Genomic DNA, 20,405 nt, shown 5'->3' with positions numbered 1-20,405 from the left:
AGAAAACTTACAAGTTTTGTAAAATTCAACAAATAATTTATTTCACTTGAATTAAAAAAATATAACATACAGTATTGCGAATTATAACCAAAATAGTCCTAGAAGCTCAATTTGAACTCCAACTGTATGAATTTCCAACTGAATTCCAGTGATGTTCCAAATATGTACCAATATTGAATGTGTTGACGTGCCTGTAGTCTCAAACATGCTAAAGTACCAGTGTCCAGGAATGTGGTGATTTGTTAACAGTCTTTTGATGTATCACAATAATATAATCCAAAATGTCTTGTCTGAATTTACTATAATTCAAAATTAATGTTTTAGAGAATATTAATGTTTTAGTCCAAAAATATTATTATTTTTTAAGTCAACAACATTGTGTAAAAAGCTTAGACACAATAACAGAGTCATGATTTAGGTCAGTCTCTTCTCTAAAGCATTAAAAATTGTCAACAAGTTTATGAATTTCCAAGTTAAAAACTGATATCCTACATTTGTGTAGAAATTAACATGTTTACATCCAGTGATGAATCTATACTGATAGAGAAATATTAGCTCCGTATTATGTTGCTTGCACACTAAATGTCACTGTATCACGTACACCATTAACTTGATTTTGGACAAAGATTAAGTACAAAATACGTATGCACATTACATATAATCATTAAAAAACCCAACAATAAATACAAAATAAATATACATAACAGGTTATATTCCCAAAGATTAAGATTATGCACATAATATTCTGAATAGCTGAATAATTTGAAATGTTTCTCATCCTTTTATACTTATTAAAATTTGAAGTTATTACATGAAATATGTAATTGGGAACTTTCATATAAAGAATGACATGTAAATATAATTTGGTTTTGTTTTTGTAGTCTTCAAGAAATTAATTACACAACAACACAACATGATATAATCAAAAGTTATTTAAGCTGTGCTTGTTGTCTTGTCTCCATGTAAGAGCAAATCCCTGAAATACATTTTCCTTTAGAAATCTGAAAAAGGATGATACAATGACAAGAGTTAATAAAGTAACGAAACGGCTTTTAAATTGTCATGGTCATTAATTTATGAGACAATAACATGCAAAATATAATTGCAGCAGGACCAATGGACACTTGTAGAGAGATGCAATAAAAGAATAAACAAAACTGGAAAAATTCATTGAACACCGGAGACAAGTTGAACAGACAAACTGTAGGGCAAGTAGTCCATAAGCAGTGCCTGCCTGGGCAAGTAGTCCATAAGCAGTGCCTGCCTGGGCATGTTTTATTTCCCACTGAATATTTACATGTGCTTTATTTCTCAACCAAATTTGATTTTTATAAATAATTGGAATTATGAATGAACTGATGTCCATATGTGCAACAACTGGGTGTTGCAAACACTTAATATTGAAATCATGTAGAGTTAGTGACTTAAGACTGAAACTTTGGAAAAAGATACATGATACAAACACTCATAAATTTGATAATGGCATTTAAAAATTGGGGCAATATAATGATGATTATATCTTATGTTAAATAAGGCCTCTGTAGTACACAACGCTTGTTTTGTAAGGCAATTTAATTTTGTTCCTGGGCAAGTGGAATTTAGTTTTTACTTGTCTGGTAGGTGGGAAATGAAAATGGAATTTTTTCAGATCGATTCTGGTACAAGATAAACACTAAACAACTTTGAAAAATAAAATGAAACTAAGTAGCAAACACAAACGCTAAATTTCGATATTATAATATCATGCAAAATGCCAAGATGAAAGTGTAAACATTTGAGTGCTGTTCCATTAAAACATACATGGGATTCAGGGAAGGCACTTTTAAAGTGGGGTAGTCACCCTTAGATGCAATTTTGAATTTTCTTATTTTAATATGAACTCTGTGCAATCAAAGTACCCTGGCATATATTTTCAAATAATTGCCTTCTCTGGGTGCCATGTATGTTCAAATGGAATGGCCCTGAGTAAGAGAGCAGCAATAGTGTAGTAAATAAATACAGGTGAATAAAGGCATCAAACTCGATCATTGTGTCACCCAAATTTCATATTGTATGATAAATATGTGTGAGCAGAAAATGACTGTATGTGTGTATGTATATTTTATGATTACGTGTGTGTCAGACATTGTATGTGTGTGTCTGTGTATTCTGTAATTACACGCGTGTCAGACACTGTGTATGTATAATTTATGATTACATGTAAATGTGTCAATCACTATGTGTGTTCATGTATATGTTATGATTACATGTGAATGTCTCACACACTGTATGTGTGGATGTATATTTTATGATTAGATGTGTCAGTCACTTTCTCTGTGTATGTAATCTGTATGATTACATGTGAGTATGTCAGACACTGTATGTGTGTATGCATATTTTATGATTACATGTGAGTGTGTCATACAGTGTGTATGTATATTTTATGATTACATGTGAGTGTATGTATATTTTATAATTACGTGTGAGTGTGTCAGACATTGTATGTGTGTATGCATATTTTATGATTACATGTGAGATTGTCAATCACTATTTGTGTGTATGCATATTTTATGATTATATATGAGTGTCATACAGTGTGTGCGTATCAAGCAATGTATGTTTGTGTACGTATATTTTACAATTATATGTGTGTCAGACACTATATGTGTGTACTCATATTTTATGAATACATGTGAGTGTGTCATACACTGTGTGCATATGCATATTATATGATTACATGTGTGTCAGATACTGTATGCGTGTGTATGTAAATTTTATGATCACATGTGTGTCACACACTGTGAGTGTATGTATATTTTATAATTACATGTGAGTGTGTCATACGCTGTGTGTATGCATATCTTATGATTACATGTATTTCAGATACTGTGTGTCACACATTGTGAGTGTATGTATATTTTATGATTACATGTGAGTGTGTCAAACACTGTGTGTATGTATATTTTATGATGACATGTCAGTGTATCCTACAACGTGTGTATGTATTTTTATGATTACTTGTGAGTGTGTGAGACATTGTATGTGTGTGTATGTATATTTTATGATTACACGTGAGTTTGTCAGTCACTGTATGTGTGTATGCATATTTTATGATTATATATGAGTGTGTCATACTCTGCGTGTGTACCAAACAATGTATGTGTGTGTAAGTATATTTTATAATTACATTGGTCATACACTGTATTTGTGTAGGTATATTTTATGATTACATGTGTGTCAGAAATGGTATTTATGTGTATGTAAATTTTATGATCACATGTGAGTGTGTCACACACTGTGAGTGTATGTATATTTTATATGTAATATGTGAGAGTCATACGCTGTGTGTATGCATATTTATGATTATATGTGAGTGTATTATCCACTGTGTGTATGTATATTTTATGATCAAGTGTGAGTGTCTCAGACGTTGTATATGTGTATGTATATGTTATGATTACATGTGAGTTTGTCAGACACTGTATGTGTGTATGTTTATTTTGTGATTGACACTGTAGTAAGTAGAGTTCAACCTCAAACAGTCAGATAACCACCCCACGTATAAACATGGTCACATTTTTGACTGCATTCTTCATAGACGGGATGATGATAGTCTACGGTCCTCCCTGGTATCCCACGAACTTGCATCAGATCACCTCTGCATTATATGCCATCTTGACGTATCAGTCCCTAACCCTCCACCTTTATTTAGTACTAAGACAAACCTCCGTATGATAAATAGAACCAAAGTATTGCATGACATCCAAGCAAACCTAACAACTTGCCTACCTCCTACAGCAGAACTACACGATAACTGCCTGGGTTGATTGCTCGACAAACATGCCCCAGACACCAAGGTCAGAGTATCAATTCAAAAGTATTCTCCATAGAATAGCAGTGTTAGGGACCAGCCTTGCACTGCTGAAAGAGACCGACATAAAGCTGAGAGGATTTGGCTTTCCACCAGACTCACTATTCATAAGCAAATCTATGTAGCCGCTAAGAAGAACGTCACAAACACAGTCTATGCAGCGAAATCAGCCGACTACAGTACTAAGATCATGGAATGTTCCTGCTGCAACGAGTTCTTCGAGATTACTAACAAGCTAATGTCAAGGAATAAATGTACACCACTTCCATCTACCTTCTCTCTAGTCGACCTCCGTGACCTGTTTGCAAATTTCTTCCGTGACAAAGTAAAAACCATTAGAGATAAGCTTGACAACACAATTTTAATTGACTCGTCGTCACCATACAGTTGGGATATAGAATTTCAGCAGCAACCATTAGCAGCATTTGAACCTGTCTCTATGGATTTCGTACGTACAATCCTGATGAAGAGTGTACCAAAGTCATGTGAACTTGAACCAATTCCAACATCACTGCTGCTTGTGTGCTTACATCATTTATTGCTTTCAATAACTGATGTTAATAATACGTCTTTCTCATTCGGGGAATTCACATCATTTTTCAAAACTGCCATTGTAAGGCCTCTGCTGAAGAAACCAACACTCGACCATAACGATTTAAAGAACTACCGCCCCGTTTCTAATCTCCCATTCATATAAAAAATCTTAGAAAAGGTTGTTCTATCCCAGCTTGTATCTCATCTGAATTTTTTTAGCCATGTACAATATGCATATCACCCTTGCCACAGTACTGAAACTACTCTTCTGAAAGTAGTCAATGACATTCTCTCTGCTTTGGATAGCGGAAAGATTACAGTCATCATCCTCATTTGACATAATAGATCATGATATATTACTTCACCGTCTCCAGCATGTATTTGGTATTCATAATACCATGTGGTTCAAGTCTTGGTCAACAGGACACACATTGTGTCTGCAACTGGAATACACTCCAGCCCAGCTAATCTTTATTGTGGAGTTCCACAGGGGTCTGTTCTTGGACCTGTTCTCTTCATTATATACCCTCAACCTCTCTCAAGTGTCTTAGATCATCATCTAGTGTCTCACCAATTTTACGCTGACGACACCCAACTATACAAATTTAGCCACCCAACTGAAGTTGATGCTACCATCCAAGGTGTAGAGAGGTGCATTTCTGATGTGAAATCATGAATGATATTTAACAAGTTACATATTAATGATGCTAAAGCCGATGTCATTCTGATCACAACACAAAGACTTTCTCATTCCATCCTTTACCTCAAACAATAAATATCAGTAAAACCAACATTAAATTCACACAATCAGTACGAAACCTAGGCGTCACTCTGGACAGTTCTCTTACATTGCACCAACATGTCATGAACATATGCAAGGCTGCATATCTTGAACTGAGACGCATCAGCTTCATTCGCAAATATATTTCAGTTGATGCCACAAAAACACTTGTATGTTCATTAGTACTTTCAAGACTGGACTATTGTAACTCAATTCTGTCTGCTTCATCTCAATATCTGCTTCATAAACTTCAAAAAGTTCAAAACACAGCTTCTAGGATCATACTTAGAGTACCACGATCAGAGCACACCACCCCGCTGCTCTGTACGCTATACTGGCTATCCATTCCATCCATAATCAAACACAAAATTTGTTCTCTGTGCTACGTTTCATTGACGGACTCCAGTCCAACATACCTATCCGACCTCACCCATGTGTACACACCAGCAATATACTTACGCTCCTCTTCTGACAATCGTATACTCATTATTCCCACTACGAAAACGAAGTCATACAGACAACGTTCTTTTGCATACCAGGGCCCATCAATGTGGAATGAACTGCAGACTGAACGTAGACAAAAAGACACAGTGAACCCATTTAAGAGTGCTCTTAAAAGTCACTTATTTCGGCTGCAAAAACAAACTTAAAGAGCTAATAATGTTCCATGCCTTTTTTGTTTTTTAATTTCATCGTGTTTGTTTTGTTTGTAATAATATCATTATATATGTTTTGATTATGTTTCTGGTGTTAGAGCTTCTATAGATTAGGAACTATACAATGTCCTCATTATTATTATTATTATTATTATGTGCATATACGTTGCATTTATAGGTTTAATATATTGGGGCATCATGCCGCAGACATGTAGCATGATGTCCCACCCAGTCACATTATATCCTGACGCCAGGCCGATCAGTCCTAGCACTAACCTCTTAATGCTGAGCGCCAAGCCACGAACCCACGACCTCCCGCATCCGAGGCGGACGCTCTAACTACTAGGCCACCGGAGCGGTACACTGGCATTTGCATAGACTCAACTGAATTAGCATCTAGTTGTTGGCTAAATGCCCATTACGTTGAGTTTCAGTTGGACAGCTTTGTGTTTTAGTGGTCGGAGATCATTGGTAGGTGTTTGTTTTTTACTTGATTGCCTTCAAAATGGTTCATTCTACTTAGAAGATTATTCCACTTTAAGTTTTAAAATCGAAGTGAAATAATTTGATACCTTGTAATTCAACCTAGCAACAACAATGTCAACTTGACTTCCTACGCAAGGATGTTTTGACCTTGGGTGATGTACATCTATAATCTTTGTAATTACTATTCATACAGTAAATTGAAGTGATTGTCTTTAGTTAGATTTTGTGAACGTGTATACGGTCTTTCAGGCTGTTCAGAGCATAAAATCGCGTAAGATATATAAATAGATGCTTAAGTACGTGTTTTTAGCTATTAATTAAAAAATATTGTTAAATATGTTGACGAGTTTCGGCCTTTTTACCACTGGACAGGTCGGCCAGGTGGTATCATAAAAGAATTAAGTTATTTCCCATTCGATGGATTAAATCATGTGAGTTTTTCTACGTTGTTGGAAATTTGCGTTTTTTCACGTAGTAGTAGTGGTCATATGCGTGTTATAGCGAAAGGAATCGCAGTTGAAATTGAAAAATAGAACTGATAAACAAAATTTCCCTCATGAAACTCCAGTTTTTGATATTATAAAAATATTAAATTTGGATCCCCTTTTAAAGAAAAATGTAGATCATTATTTTCACATTTTCAGGAGATGTAAAATGGCCAAACAAGTACTTTGATTACATAGTGTACTCATTGGCAAAGCTGGTGAAGTTTACACTTCACCGTCAGCAAGTAGTGATTATAGTTTGGTCAAAGAATCCATCTTGAAGGTTTATGAGCTGGTACCTGAGGCATATTGACAGAGGTTTCAGAGTTGGAAAACGGAAAATATCCAAACCCATGTCGAGTTTGCTAAGGAAAAATAACTATGTGACGGGTGTTGTGCACTAATATATCTTATTGCAAACATTGACAACTCTTATTAGTCAAAGAGTTCAAGAACTGCGTCCATAGTGACGTCAATACTTACCTTGATAAACACCATGCAGGCACTTTGGGAAACACTACACGTATAGCTGATGAGTATTCCTTGACTCAGAAAGGTTAATTTGGCAACATGTTTTCCACTCAGGAGGTTCTTAGTAAGAAACCGATTCAGTGTCAAGCGCTTACATACAAATTTAAATCTAACACAACTTATAAGAAACGTCCGCTTAGACTGATTATAAATCTGTATCTCTTTATATGTGCACTTATTACAAGAAAATAAATATAATTGCTTTAAGTTAACAATTAACAACAGAATAAAGACAGAGTTGTTCCAAATACTCTTGTTTCTCAGAGGACAAGGTTATGGTCATATTTTGGAAACAATACATTTGTTGGGTCAAACAATCACCAGTCTGATTTTATTATGGAGAATTATGAACCATTGATGTCGAAAGGCTTTATATCACTTATTGGTGATTCGGCCAATCCTATTAAAATATGACCATAGAGGCATAACATAAATTAATACACTATTTAGGCATGTATTATTTCTACCGACATACGATTAGTTGGCATAAACTGTACATACAAGTACTTACACCTACAGTATTGGTATAATAGTCTAATTTTATTGAAGCAAGTCCCTGGAGATCTTGAGACATTTATTTTTAAATTAAAGTTTCTCAGTTCAGCTTACATGGGTTTGGAGTTGTAATAATCACAGAACGTTGACCAGTACTGCCTCCACTCACCCCGACTACCTGGAAAATAGGCACTGAAAATTGAACAATAATGCGTCCACATATGCACCCCGACGACCTGGAAAATAGGAACATAATATTGACCAATACTGCGTCCACACACACACACACACACATACACACACACACACACACACCCCTGGAAAATAAGCACAGAATACAAAGATTTAAAAAATGTTGGTATATTTTTTCTCGAACTATTACCATGATAATTTTGAAAATGAAAAATATTCATGGATTACAAAATGCAATACAATATTTATGGATTACAATATACAATAAAAATATTCCTGGATTACAATATGCAATAAAAATATTCATGGATTACAATATGCAATAAAAATATTCATGGATTACAATATGCAATAAAAATATTCATGGATTACAATATGCAATACAATATTTATGGAATATAGTGGTACACAGGTTGCATCACATTCTGCGTGCTACAATGGTTCAACTCCAGGTATCGTCCCTAACGAGATTAGTCATTGCACATGCGTGGCCTATGAATCCATTTGGGTAATCTTCTTTTCTCCAACATCAACACCATTCAGCGCCGCAAGACACTGCGTACTTGTATAGACAATCGAGGTATTAGGGACAAGGGTGCAAAATCAGAGATCTTTGGCTGGATGGTTGCCCACACATGATCCACCAAAATATACATAATCCTGTAACGTAAATATTGGTCATGCACTAACTGACTGTTTTATGCATTGCACGGTATATAACACACTTAGTTGATCGTAACATAATTTGAATGAAGAAAATGGCACCCATTCATGTACTCCTGGGCTTTGAAAACGCACATGAAAACAGCGGGCATCGCCCATAAACCATCATACAGGATCGCCAGTATATATATCTGGTTCCTCAGCGGCACATCGCGTAGGATCTCGAGATAGTGAAACATTTATAAATTGTGAACAAGCGAGATACAATAATTTCTTTTTGGTGGGGGAGGGGGTCTTATTTATTTTCCTGGAGTTCAAACATATGTTTTGTAAGATTTTAGTGTTATGTTACTCATGGATACGAAGGTTGAATAAATGGTACTTTTAATAGGCTGTCTCGATGCTCTTTTTCCGCAAGAAAACGTGGAAAGTGCGAGTAATAGCCCTTGACGAAAACGGGATCCAGTCACACAATACATAAGAAAGTTAGCACATTTGTTAGAGTAAAGCATATAAAACGTCACAGAGAAAGTTAATTTTTCAGTTGCCGCATTGGCAGGGTTCTTGTAAAAATCAGGCTCGTATCTAAGAGATAATGCAAGACCAGATAAATGTATTGTAAATGGAAATGTGAGGCATATTAATAACACAGATTCTCCGATTAACATGGGAGCTATATGTCGCCATCTTTGTGCACCTGATATCCTATCGGCGGGAGAACGTCTGACTTGATGAATTATAACTGAGTTACTAGCTAAAATGAGAAGAAAACATGCAGAAAGATAACTCAGATGGATCCATGGCCAGGAGTAAAGCCAAAAAACCCGGTATGATTCATCTTGCGGAAAAACGTCACACAGTCTCTCTGTTCGATTCTCTGGGACAATATCAGACGAGATAAAGAAATGAAACTCCTTGATGATAACGATTATGATGATGAGAGCAACGATAATTTTCGCTCTTTTCCTTGTACATATGCTGGCTGATTTTAACGGGAAGACAATTGCAGTGGCTCGCTCTGCTGTCATGGCGGATGTGATTATAATTCCAAGGTCTGTATTTCCCCATCCGTAGAAATTAAAGAACTTGCACATCCAATGAGAAGAATCTGTTCTTACATATATGCCTGGAAAGTTTACGTAAAGCCAATGTGGTACTAACGCAAGTAAAAGACTTAACATGTCGTTCACTGCACCGGTGGCCAGATACACGGAAGTTGAGAGCGATCGGAAATACTTTGTGCGTATGGTGATGATAATTAGCAAGTTGCAGATTACCCCAGCAATGATGAGTATAGGAGGTACATAAAGATTAACTGCGGAAGATATTTTCCCAGTATCAGCAACGTTACTGGCATTTAGGCTTTCAGTAACGTCTTGTTCTACAGATAACGTTGATGTCATATCGATCTTTAGGTGTCCATGGCAACACAGGACTTTCTTCCCAGTGATCACTATTGAAATTCTCACTCCCTTTTACAGGAAAGGTCAGAATTCCTCCGTTTTTACTGTATTTGGTCGGAATTTCTCCATTTTCACTCTATTTTGCCAGAATTACTGTTTTCACTATATTTGGCCAGAATTACGCAGTTTCACTATATTTGATCCGAATTCCTCAGTTGTCACTGTGTTTGATCTGATGTCATCAATTGTCACTGTGTTTGATTATTATTACCTTATTGTCACTTATTTAGTCAGAATTTCTCCCTTTTCATTGTACTGGATGAGAATTACACATTTTTGGTATCTGAAAAAAGACAACAATAATATTTACCAAGCAAAACCTATAATAGACAAAATATCCTGCGTCCTAAGTAAAAGCAATGAGTACGAAAATCTGAAATACAATTCTGATCTTTATGTAGAACCTACAAAACAACAAAGAAGTTTATTAGGCCACTGGTAGATTCACTAAAATAAAGAATATTATTTAGAATTTAGAACTTTCAAATGCCTTATAAAGAACACTGCTCATTACCCCCTCGTCAATAGTGACCTTGACCTCAGTTTCGTTTGGCCCATATGCAGCTTGTGTGTCCATCATCTATGACAAATGTAGGATGTGTAAAGTCGGACAAATATCTTCTTGTATAAACATAAGCTACACCATTTCGGGTACTAGTAAACAAAAGGTACATTATTTCAGATACTAGTAAATATAAGGTAGATCCATTTCAGATACTAGTGACATAAGGTACATTAATTTCAGATACTAGTATACACATAGTACATCTATTTCAGATACTAGTAAACATCACTTACATCCATATCAGGTATTAATAATTTCTCAGTAAAGAACACAATTGGATTGCGGATGGACCGTCATTGGTGGAAAAACAAAACAGCACGTAAAACATAGGCGATGAAGCTATTACGCCATTGAATGACTTTGAAAGTCACTCCAAGGCTAACATTGCGATACTGCTTAAGACATCAACCCCTACAGGTTTTTGTCGTTTTCGCCTGAAATTCGAGTAGGAAACACATTTTGAAATTTGCTGTCTTGGTTGTGATGCCTAATACATGTCTTGATTGTAATTTGAAATAAGTAAAATCATTCTTAAAATGTGTTAATACGTATTTTCGTGAACCTTAATATACTGATATTTTACTGGAATCCGTCGGTTGTCATACTCTTCAGTTTTGAAAGTAGATGGTTCTTGCGCGATGTCAAGCTTTAAATTTCGGAGGTTGGTGTTAAATTCACATAATCACACGGGTCAAAGTTCAAAGATTAAAAAGTTGTATCATTCTTCTGACACTAGCATATACAAGCATGAAACTATTCTCTGTCAATATTTTTTGTCAAATGTATTTTAAAAAAGTTAAAACAAACAATTTTGCAATATGTTTCTTTTGTTTAATCCAACAGTTGAAATATTAAGTTTATTTACTTCTATGTTCGAAGACATAACTTCCTCATAAATAATACTGACACAAGGCATAGGGTTCGAGTTTTTAAGAAAAAGAATTTCCCTGTTTTTTCTCTGAAAAATTGTCATGGCAATTTCAATCTTAGGTATGGATAACCCAACCTCAATTTACTTTCTTTATATATGAATAATGTGTGGAACTTAGGTTATAGAGTTACGGCTTGGCCTCGTTTCAGATGCTCATTTTCATTTCCTTAATTGTATACGTTTGCTGGATGTTTGTCTTGACCATAGGAAAGAGCGTTGAATACAAAATCCAAGTTCTCAAATGAAATGAACTGAATCTCTCTCTCTCTCTCTCTCTCTCTCTCTCTCACACACACACACACACAACTATATTATTGGCTGCTAATGGGCATAATCGGATGATACTGTTATTTGCCTTGAAATTAGAAAAGATCTTAGCGTTGGATAAATAAACCTAAGCTCTCAAAAGAAATGAACTAATTATCTCTCCCACACACTCAAATACGCACACATTACAAAGCTATACTGCTGGTTGTTACTCTATTTAATGAGAGACATCGGTTTTCTCCCTAATCGATATTGTAGATGGCTATGGAGGCAAGTGTGTCCCTCGTCTGGAACGCTTTTGATTTTATCTCATCGCGGGTCTGTTGTTGTGCAGTAAGTGTTTGACATTTGAATAACAAAAAATATTAATTCAAGCCTGAAATGACATGCATGTGTCGTGTCAAACTGTTCTCAGTAGCATGTGGCATGGCATCTTACCTAAAAAGGAACGTCGGAATGCGTGAAAGGCACGCCATAAGGCGTGGCAAAAAAAGATTTTAAAAAGTGGTCACCACCACGAAAATTTAGCAACGTTTGCATGCAACATTTTACCATAGACTACTACGATACTGTGATCTATCATGGCGGGTTTATTTATTTCTGTTTTGATGACATTTTTGTATCGTGGTATTTGCATTCTAACAACAGTTATCATCATGAACACGAAGTAGTAATAATAATAATAATACTAATAACAACAACAACAACAACAACAACATCAATAATAATAATAATAATAATAATAATAATAATAATATTAATAAAATATAATTGGTGTAAACTTCAGTATCAATGAGATGGTGAGTGACTCTGCAGTGCTTTATTGTTTCAAACGGTACAAAACAATTCAAGAATGCAAATCCAAATCACCCATGTCAATGTCGATAATTTAAAGTGATTTCTGGTTTGTATGATGCATGTATGCATAATACATAATGCAGACAGGAAGATAAATCAACAGTTCTGTTATTTACAACACTTTGCACAATAAAGAACATTGGAATTTCAAGATATAAAATTTACGATACAAGAAATTTTATTTAATGATTGTAGTCTAGAAACCACTAACTCTGGACAAGCAATCGTAGAAGTGAAACCAACAATATTTGCACATTGACACATTTAAAGCTACTGGCACACCACCGCATTCATGACTGGAATTAATTCATAACACAATTATAATTCATTGGGAAGATTCTATATTTTGGGATTTGAGATAAAACTTGTAGGAGTATTTAGGATTTAATTCATAATACTGTAGGCTCCGTTTAAATTTTGACTTTCGCATTCAAGGGAAAAAAATAATTTGTTGAATATTGCTAAACGTATTGATTCTCACTTATTTCTGTCATTTAGTTTATGACCATATAATTGTATCACAAATCCAAATTATCAAATGTTCTGATTAAATTCCAAAAGTCTTGAATGCACAGTCGTATAATCCAGAATGTTTATGAATCAGTTTTCAATGACCCAAAGTAGCCTCGGTATCGAAACGCCAATGAGCACTTTGTAATACCAATGAATAATTTTAATAAATACTCCTTCTATAATTATACTGCTGTCGGGCATTTCTGCACACCTAAGGTTTTCGTTTCCAATATTGAAGCAAAACGCATACAGAATTCGAGCGATTAACGAAAATAAAATACAGCAATGCTTACCATTTGAAAAAAAAATGCAATTTTCGCCAGAATATTATGTTCAAAATGATATTAATTTTGGACACAGGGGATACCACCCTCCTGTTTTCCTGGCTCGCGATATGTCGGCCTATTCTGCGCATAGCTTTGAAAAAATGTAATGTTTATCTATCGTGCTAAAGAAATGAAATGTATTAATTTGGACTGTTTTTTTCAGCAGTTCAGTCGAGTAATTAGGTCAGGTTTATAGCCAGTTTTACAAAATTCAACGTAAAAATGCCAATAAATGGCAAGAGATATTAAGGAAACTAAACCGATCTTGTAAAAATGTTAGGAAAGTTCAACATTTTATGAAAAATAAGCTATTACGTGGAAGAGAAACAACAATGAATAGGATGTAATGTATTTACAATGTATTTACAATGTCTTGTTGATGGGGAAAAATTACTACAGAATTTAGAAACAGATTATACGCCGGTGAATTTGTTGAGAATTTATGTTTTAGCGGCAAGTAGACACGTTCGGTAGCAGACGATTTTGTACGTGTGGGAAAACTTATTGCAAAATTGGAAACTTGGATTAAAATACAGTTTTGTTTTAAGGTCCACGTTTCCATCTTTTATATAACGTATTTATTTGTATGATTCTAAAAGATGCATACTAAGTCGAATTTTCTGGGTTACAGGTTCAAGAAGGTCATGGAGTGGGTCTTCGCGTTACCATTTAGAAATCACATTTTTGTGTGCATATCGAGTCTAAATGTGGGATATTTTTGTACACTTTATGAATATCACTTTCCTTAATTAAAGTACGATCGTTCTTTCTTGATAAAAAATGGATTTTTGAACCAAAATAACACGTGATCAAATGTTTAAAGAAATGACGTATCATTGCGCAGAATTACCCGACGCGCAGAATTGGCCGACATGGCGGTATATCAGAAAACAAATACAAACACTGATCATAGATTCCCAAAGATTGATATTAAACAGGCATAAATACTTTGTTTACAATATATATATATATATATATATATATATATATATATATATATATATATATATATATATATATATATATATATATATATATATATATATATATATATATATATATATATCACTTGACCTGTTGCGCAATAGTAGTTTCTACGACAAACCTCAGGTCTTGAACAAAAATTGAAGTAAACTTTTTGTTTACTTCTTATATTCATGATACAGATCAGATAGGCTCAATTATTATTTGCTCATTTCCCCCCCCCCCCGTTAACTTTACATTGTCAGAATCGTTCAATATTACCCGATAGTGAACTCGCGCGACAATACACATATAGCATTCACGTGCATAAAGGAATTACTTTCTATTGTAAACAAACAATGGACGCAGACGCCAGCACGTTTGATTTGTACACAAATCATGTACACTCGCGTAAGAGGCTCTTGACGTTGTGGTTGTTTAAATTTGTTTCTGAATGAACTAAAACATGTTTCGTGGACTGTAAAAAAAAAACCCAGCTGTTTTGGCACAATGTTTATACAATGTTACGGATTTAGGCTAGCTACATTATATAATAGACGGAAGATAAGGTCCTTGCAAGTAACATACAAGTGACAAGTCATATACTCTCTTCTTTAGCTGGTGATAAGAATGGCAAAATAAAATATACTTACAGTTTTACCTCCTGAATTTTCTTAAAATGTATTTTCTTAATTCTGCAAACCCGAATTACATGAGCCATGTCATAGGTTTTCAATCTGGATTACACATTTCGAAATTCTGCTGTAATTTCCATGATAAGTGCAATTGCATCCTCCTTACTGCACTCAAAATGAAATAAGCATTAACTTCGATAGCGTCTTTTTGATAATTGCAATTGAAAGACTTCATATTTTCCCCACATTATGATTCAAACATTCAATGACAGAAACAGAAACACATTTACAGATGTAAACACGCTTCTGCCGCGCCACTTCAATCCGATGTATTTCATGTATAATTTGCACAGATGAATCCAGTCCAAAATGACAAACTTTCGTCGAATGGAAACAAAATACCAAAATATATTCATTCCAGATCAAATGGAAAAGTTGTTGCAGTGCGCATTCATTCACAATATGACTGCAAATTTCAATTTTAACTAGACACGCCATTTTCTTTCGAAAGTTATGTCCAGCGCGCGACTAAGTTCAAATTTATCTGGGCGGAGTTATGTGCGCATTAATAATGATGTCATTGTATAATGACAAATCTGCGCTTGTGTGTTTAGTTTGGAATACGGCATTCATTCATTTACGTTGCTTCTTGTGGTGTATTTTGTTTATATAATTAAACCTTAGGTAGAATAAAAAAATGAGCATATAATACAAAAGTTACTGCATTTGTATGGGAAAATATGAACTCGTTTTGTCGGAAGGATATACTGCATTCCCAAGGTCGTGCAGTATATCCATCCCAAAACTCGTTCATATTTTCCCATACAAATGCAGTAACCTATAACTCTTGAGCGCACTATACAGATATACATAACAAGGATATACTGCATTCCCAAGGTCGTGCAGTATATCCATCCCAAAACTCGTTCATATTTTCCCATACAAATGCAGTAACCTATAACTCTTGAGCGCACTATACAGATATACATAACAACTCAGAGTACTGAGATATTTGACGTACTTTGAGTCTTCTAGTAAAGATAACATCTTCAATGAAAATTTCAATTGGACGGAAAAGCTTGTATTACTGTTCTGAGTAAGCTTTTCAACCTAATTTTAAATAAAGGAGTTTTTCAAGAAAGCTGGACTACATAGTATATGCGTGCGTGCGTGTGTGCGTTTATATATATATATATATATATATATATATATATATATATATATATATATATATATATATATATATATGTGTGTGTGTGTGTGTGTGTGTGTGTGTGTGTGTGTGTGTGTGTATGAGAGAGAGATCGAGATCAGCTCCTACGAATTATTGGCTTATCACACTACTGCGTTGTCTTACTAAGGACTTTACTTCTTAAGAATAGAATTTAGCTTTTTCTAGAAGAAAACAATTTACTATATGGGGCGCAGGCATGTTTTTGTAAAGGATACTTTTGAATCGACGACATAAAACACTTGCCTCCTGCTTTCGACAGGGTGTGGGGAGTTGGTTTATGGATAAAAGTGATTAACGCTGCAATAAACAGGAAAATCCTCAAGGTGATAATGAATATATTTATGGATGTAAAGTCTTAATATCATCCTCGATGGAACAAAAGCCCAGCGCTATTTCATTGAAATCATGGAGTTAGACAAGGTGAATATTTGTATCCAGTATTATTTGCCTTGTATCTAAATGACACAGATAATCACTTTTTTGAGGTCGAACTATATTGGTATTACAGATTATTTAATGGAATGAGATATAGTAAGTTAGAACTATTTGTTTTACTCAATACAGTCGAAGATACTATAAATATTTGTTTTGCTCAATACAGTCTAATATATAGTGGTATAGAACTATTTGTTTTGCTCAGTACAGTCGAATTTATATTAAGATCTAACTATTTGTTTTGCTCAGTACAGTCGAAGATACTATAATTATTTGTTTTGCTCAATACAGTCTAAGATATAGTAGTACAGAACTATTTGTTTTGCTCAATACAGTCGAATTTATAGTAAGATCTATTTGTTTTGCTCAGTACAGTCGAAGATACTATAAATATTTGTTTTGCTCAATACAGTCGAATTTATAGTAAGATCTAACTATTTGTTTTACTCAATACAATCGAAGAAACTATACATATTTGTTTTGCTCAATACAGTCTAAGATATAGTGATATAGAACTATTTGTTTTTTCTCAATACAGACGAAGCTGTTGTATTTTTAGATATTCTAGTTGAAAGGAAAATTGATCTGGACGTATTATTTAATTACTGCAAAATATAAACTTATTATCAACGCAAGCAAAACTAAAGTTTTTATTTGTGGAAATGTAAAAATAAAGAAAATGTGAAGTTTAAATTAAGAGATTAGGAAGTTGTAATTGTCAAAAATTAAAAATGTATTTGAAGTTATTGCAGGATGATACCAGTCGTTAAAAGGAAGTAAATGGACATACAGCATTCATAACATCTTATCGGCAACGGGGTTTCAATTTATTTGGGTTTATCAACATATTCCCAATAATTCCTGGTTACATACAATCTCTAAGAAAGTACTTCATGATCAGCTGATACAGACAATATAATCATTCATTGCTAACAGGAGAAAAGCTGATACTGACATGGGAATCATACATTACTAATAGGACAAAAGCTGATACAGACATGGGAATCATACATTACTAATAGGACAAAAGCTGATACAGACATGGGAATTGTACATTACTAATAGGACAAAAGCTGATACAGACATGGGAATCATACATTACTAATAGGACAAAAGCTGATACAGACATGGGAATCATCCATTGCTAACAGGACAAAAGCTGATACAGACATGGGAATCATACATTACTAATAGGACAAAAGCTGATACAGACATGGGAATTGTACATTACTAATAGGACAAAAGCTGATACAGACATGGGAATCATACATTGCTAACAGGACAAAAGCTGATACAGACATGGGAATCATACATTACTAATAGGACAAAAGCTGATGCAGACATGGGAATCATCCATTACTAATAGGACAAAAGCTGATACAGACATGGGAAATGTACATTACTAATAGGACAAAAGCTGATACAGACATGGGAATCATCCATTACTAATAGGACAAAAGCTGATACAGACAATATAATCATCCATTGCTAACAGGAGAAAAACTGATACAGACATGGGAATCATACATTACTAATAGGACAAAAACTGATACTTATATAACTTTAAAAACCGAAATAAAATTGTTACATTATTTGTTAAAAGAGTTATAAAATATATAACGCAAATATGATACGATTTCGAATAGCATAACTGGAAAAATACGTGATAAACAAAACAGAATCTAAAACAAACAAACAAATAAATTAAAAAGAAAAACAAACCACTAACCTTTTTAAAATAAGTAACTGGTGCAATATCAAACCATACGGAAATTTCGCGTGCTGTTTATGCGAGGGCTCACCAGATGAAGTAAACACCCACTGGTCTCAGTTAGTATGTGCTTCTTTGTGTGATACAGCGTGTATGCTTACAGTAAATTTAAACATCATGTGCAGAAAATATTCAACGCGTTTCAGATCAATATACAATATGTTGATTAGTCATGTTACATTTACAGTCAAACTTAAAACACTCATTACGGGCATCGGAGGGAGTCTATTTGCAATACTTTTAATACAATACTGCTGAAGAAAATGCAATTCTGGTCGATTTGAAAATTCCTTTATATGTGATTTACAACTGAAAACTCTGACGACAATACTACTCATAATGGACGAACGCTGTATAGATATTCCATTACGCGATAAACAGCTCGCATCGTTACCCAACAACAATATCGATACCAGTGCAGCTGACGAAATCCCATCTACTACTAGTGCACAACAATATACAAACCGATCGGACTGATTAAATCCTGTCCTAAAGAATGACACTATGCATAATAGTTGCAGTGATGAAAGCCACTATACAACAACAAGACACGACAAGAGAGGACAAGACCTTTCTACACTCAGGTTGTAAAAATTACAGCGTAAGAGATGTATAAGAAAACGAACACGAGTATAGCGTGTGAAGTTGCTTTACAAGGAAGATAAATTTGGAAATATAAAAACCAGTAAATAGTTTTTAAAGAGCCGTACTCATCTACAATATTAATATCGGCATAATTTTGTCTTAAATTTGTTTGCATGTTTCTTTTTTAATCTTATAAGGTAATTGTTTCCCTTCTTTATATTGATTGTAAGTTTCCGGTTCTCGCACTATCTACTAAACATTTTGTTGCAAGCCAGGGGTGTTTGCTTAATCGAGCGGTGTCAAACCCTGGCGCGATTCCTGCTAGAAGTCAAGTTTACCTCAAATTTCCAAAGACTTCTATACAATTTCAGTTGTAAATAAGAAGCCAGACGTGTCCATTCTATACATAAACTTTACTTTAATCATTGCAAGACCTCAATTCCCACAACTTGACAAATATACATCAACCGCACATCTGCATGGTTTCTTTTCATCAACTTTCCGTACCGTCAGCAGTTCACGCCGTAGAAACTATACAACTTCCCCATATACATGGAAATGATTTAACTACGCCACCTTAGGCCAGTCAATGCATGGTTTCCAGGCCCATTTTGCCAGTAGAGTTGCATCGCATTTGCCACCATGGCGACATAAACGGTACCTGCTGCCTTCTTATTTATTCCTTTGTGTAATTTACCGGTTTCCTACCGTAAATACTGTCACTGCAATCACTCCCCAATGAAGACCGCTTGATTGTAATAGGGGCTATGGTACGAAAGGGACACTTATTCGGTTTTGACCTGAATTAGCTACCAGTGAACCATGGCATCATGGAAACTAACTAACACTTCGCTCCGTGACGTTTGCTCTTAGTAACTGGCTAATTATTTCGGGCTAAGGAATATTTCCATTGCACCAGATTCCAATAATCAGACAAGTAATCATAAAAATCTAAGAATTCCTTAAAACAGGGTTCTTTAACTAAATGCACATACTCCAAAATTATTACAATATCAAGAGTATATTGAATATCATCATGATTATCTGCGACAAGTATAGTGTCATCAGCGTATAAAAGCAACATAGAATTTAACATACATACAAGGTCAGTATATCTGGAGTGTACAATGCATCATCTACATCCATATACTAGTTTTAAAAAATTCTCGGTCATTTAAGAATAAGG

The 20,405-nt window shown here is 34.6% G+C and overlaps 1 protein-coding gene across 1 annotated transcript in view; it reads right to left on the bottom strand.

Annotated features, from left to right (window-relative positions):
• Positions 1-929: 929 nt before the first annotated feature.
• The window catches only part of LOC149781685 (cysteinyl leukotriene receptor 1-like), a 52,414-nt gene continuing 32,938 nt past the window's right edge, over positions 930-20,405 (bottom strand). Inside the window, exons 2-4 of the mRNA XM_089935000.1 lie at positions 9,125-10,419; positions 6,394-6,434; positions 930-1,001 (exon numbers count right to left, since the gene is read on the bottom strand). Coding sequence (XP_089791126.1) covers positions 930-1,001; positions 6,394-6,434; positions 9,125-10,076 — 1,065 coding nt within the window. The 5' untranslated portion in view covers positions 10,077-10,419. The remainder of the gene's footprint in view (positions 1,002-6,393; positions 6,435-9,124; positions 10,420-20,405) is intronic.

Source organism: Sinohyriopsis cumingii, chromosome 15, assembly GCF_028554795.1.
Source record: "Sinohyriopsis cumingii isolate HCF-2022 chromosome 15, ASM2855479v2, whole genome shotgun sequence".
Taxonomy (NCBI): Eukaryota; Metazoa; Mollusca; class Bivalvia; order Unionida; family Unionidae; genus Sinohyriopsis; species Sinohyriopsis cumingii.
The sequence above is the reverse complement of the archived record's forward strand: the minus strand, read 5'-3'. Positions and strand labels throughout refer to the sequence as shown.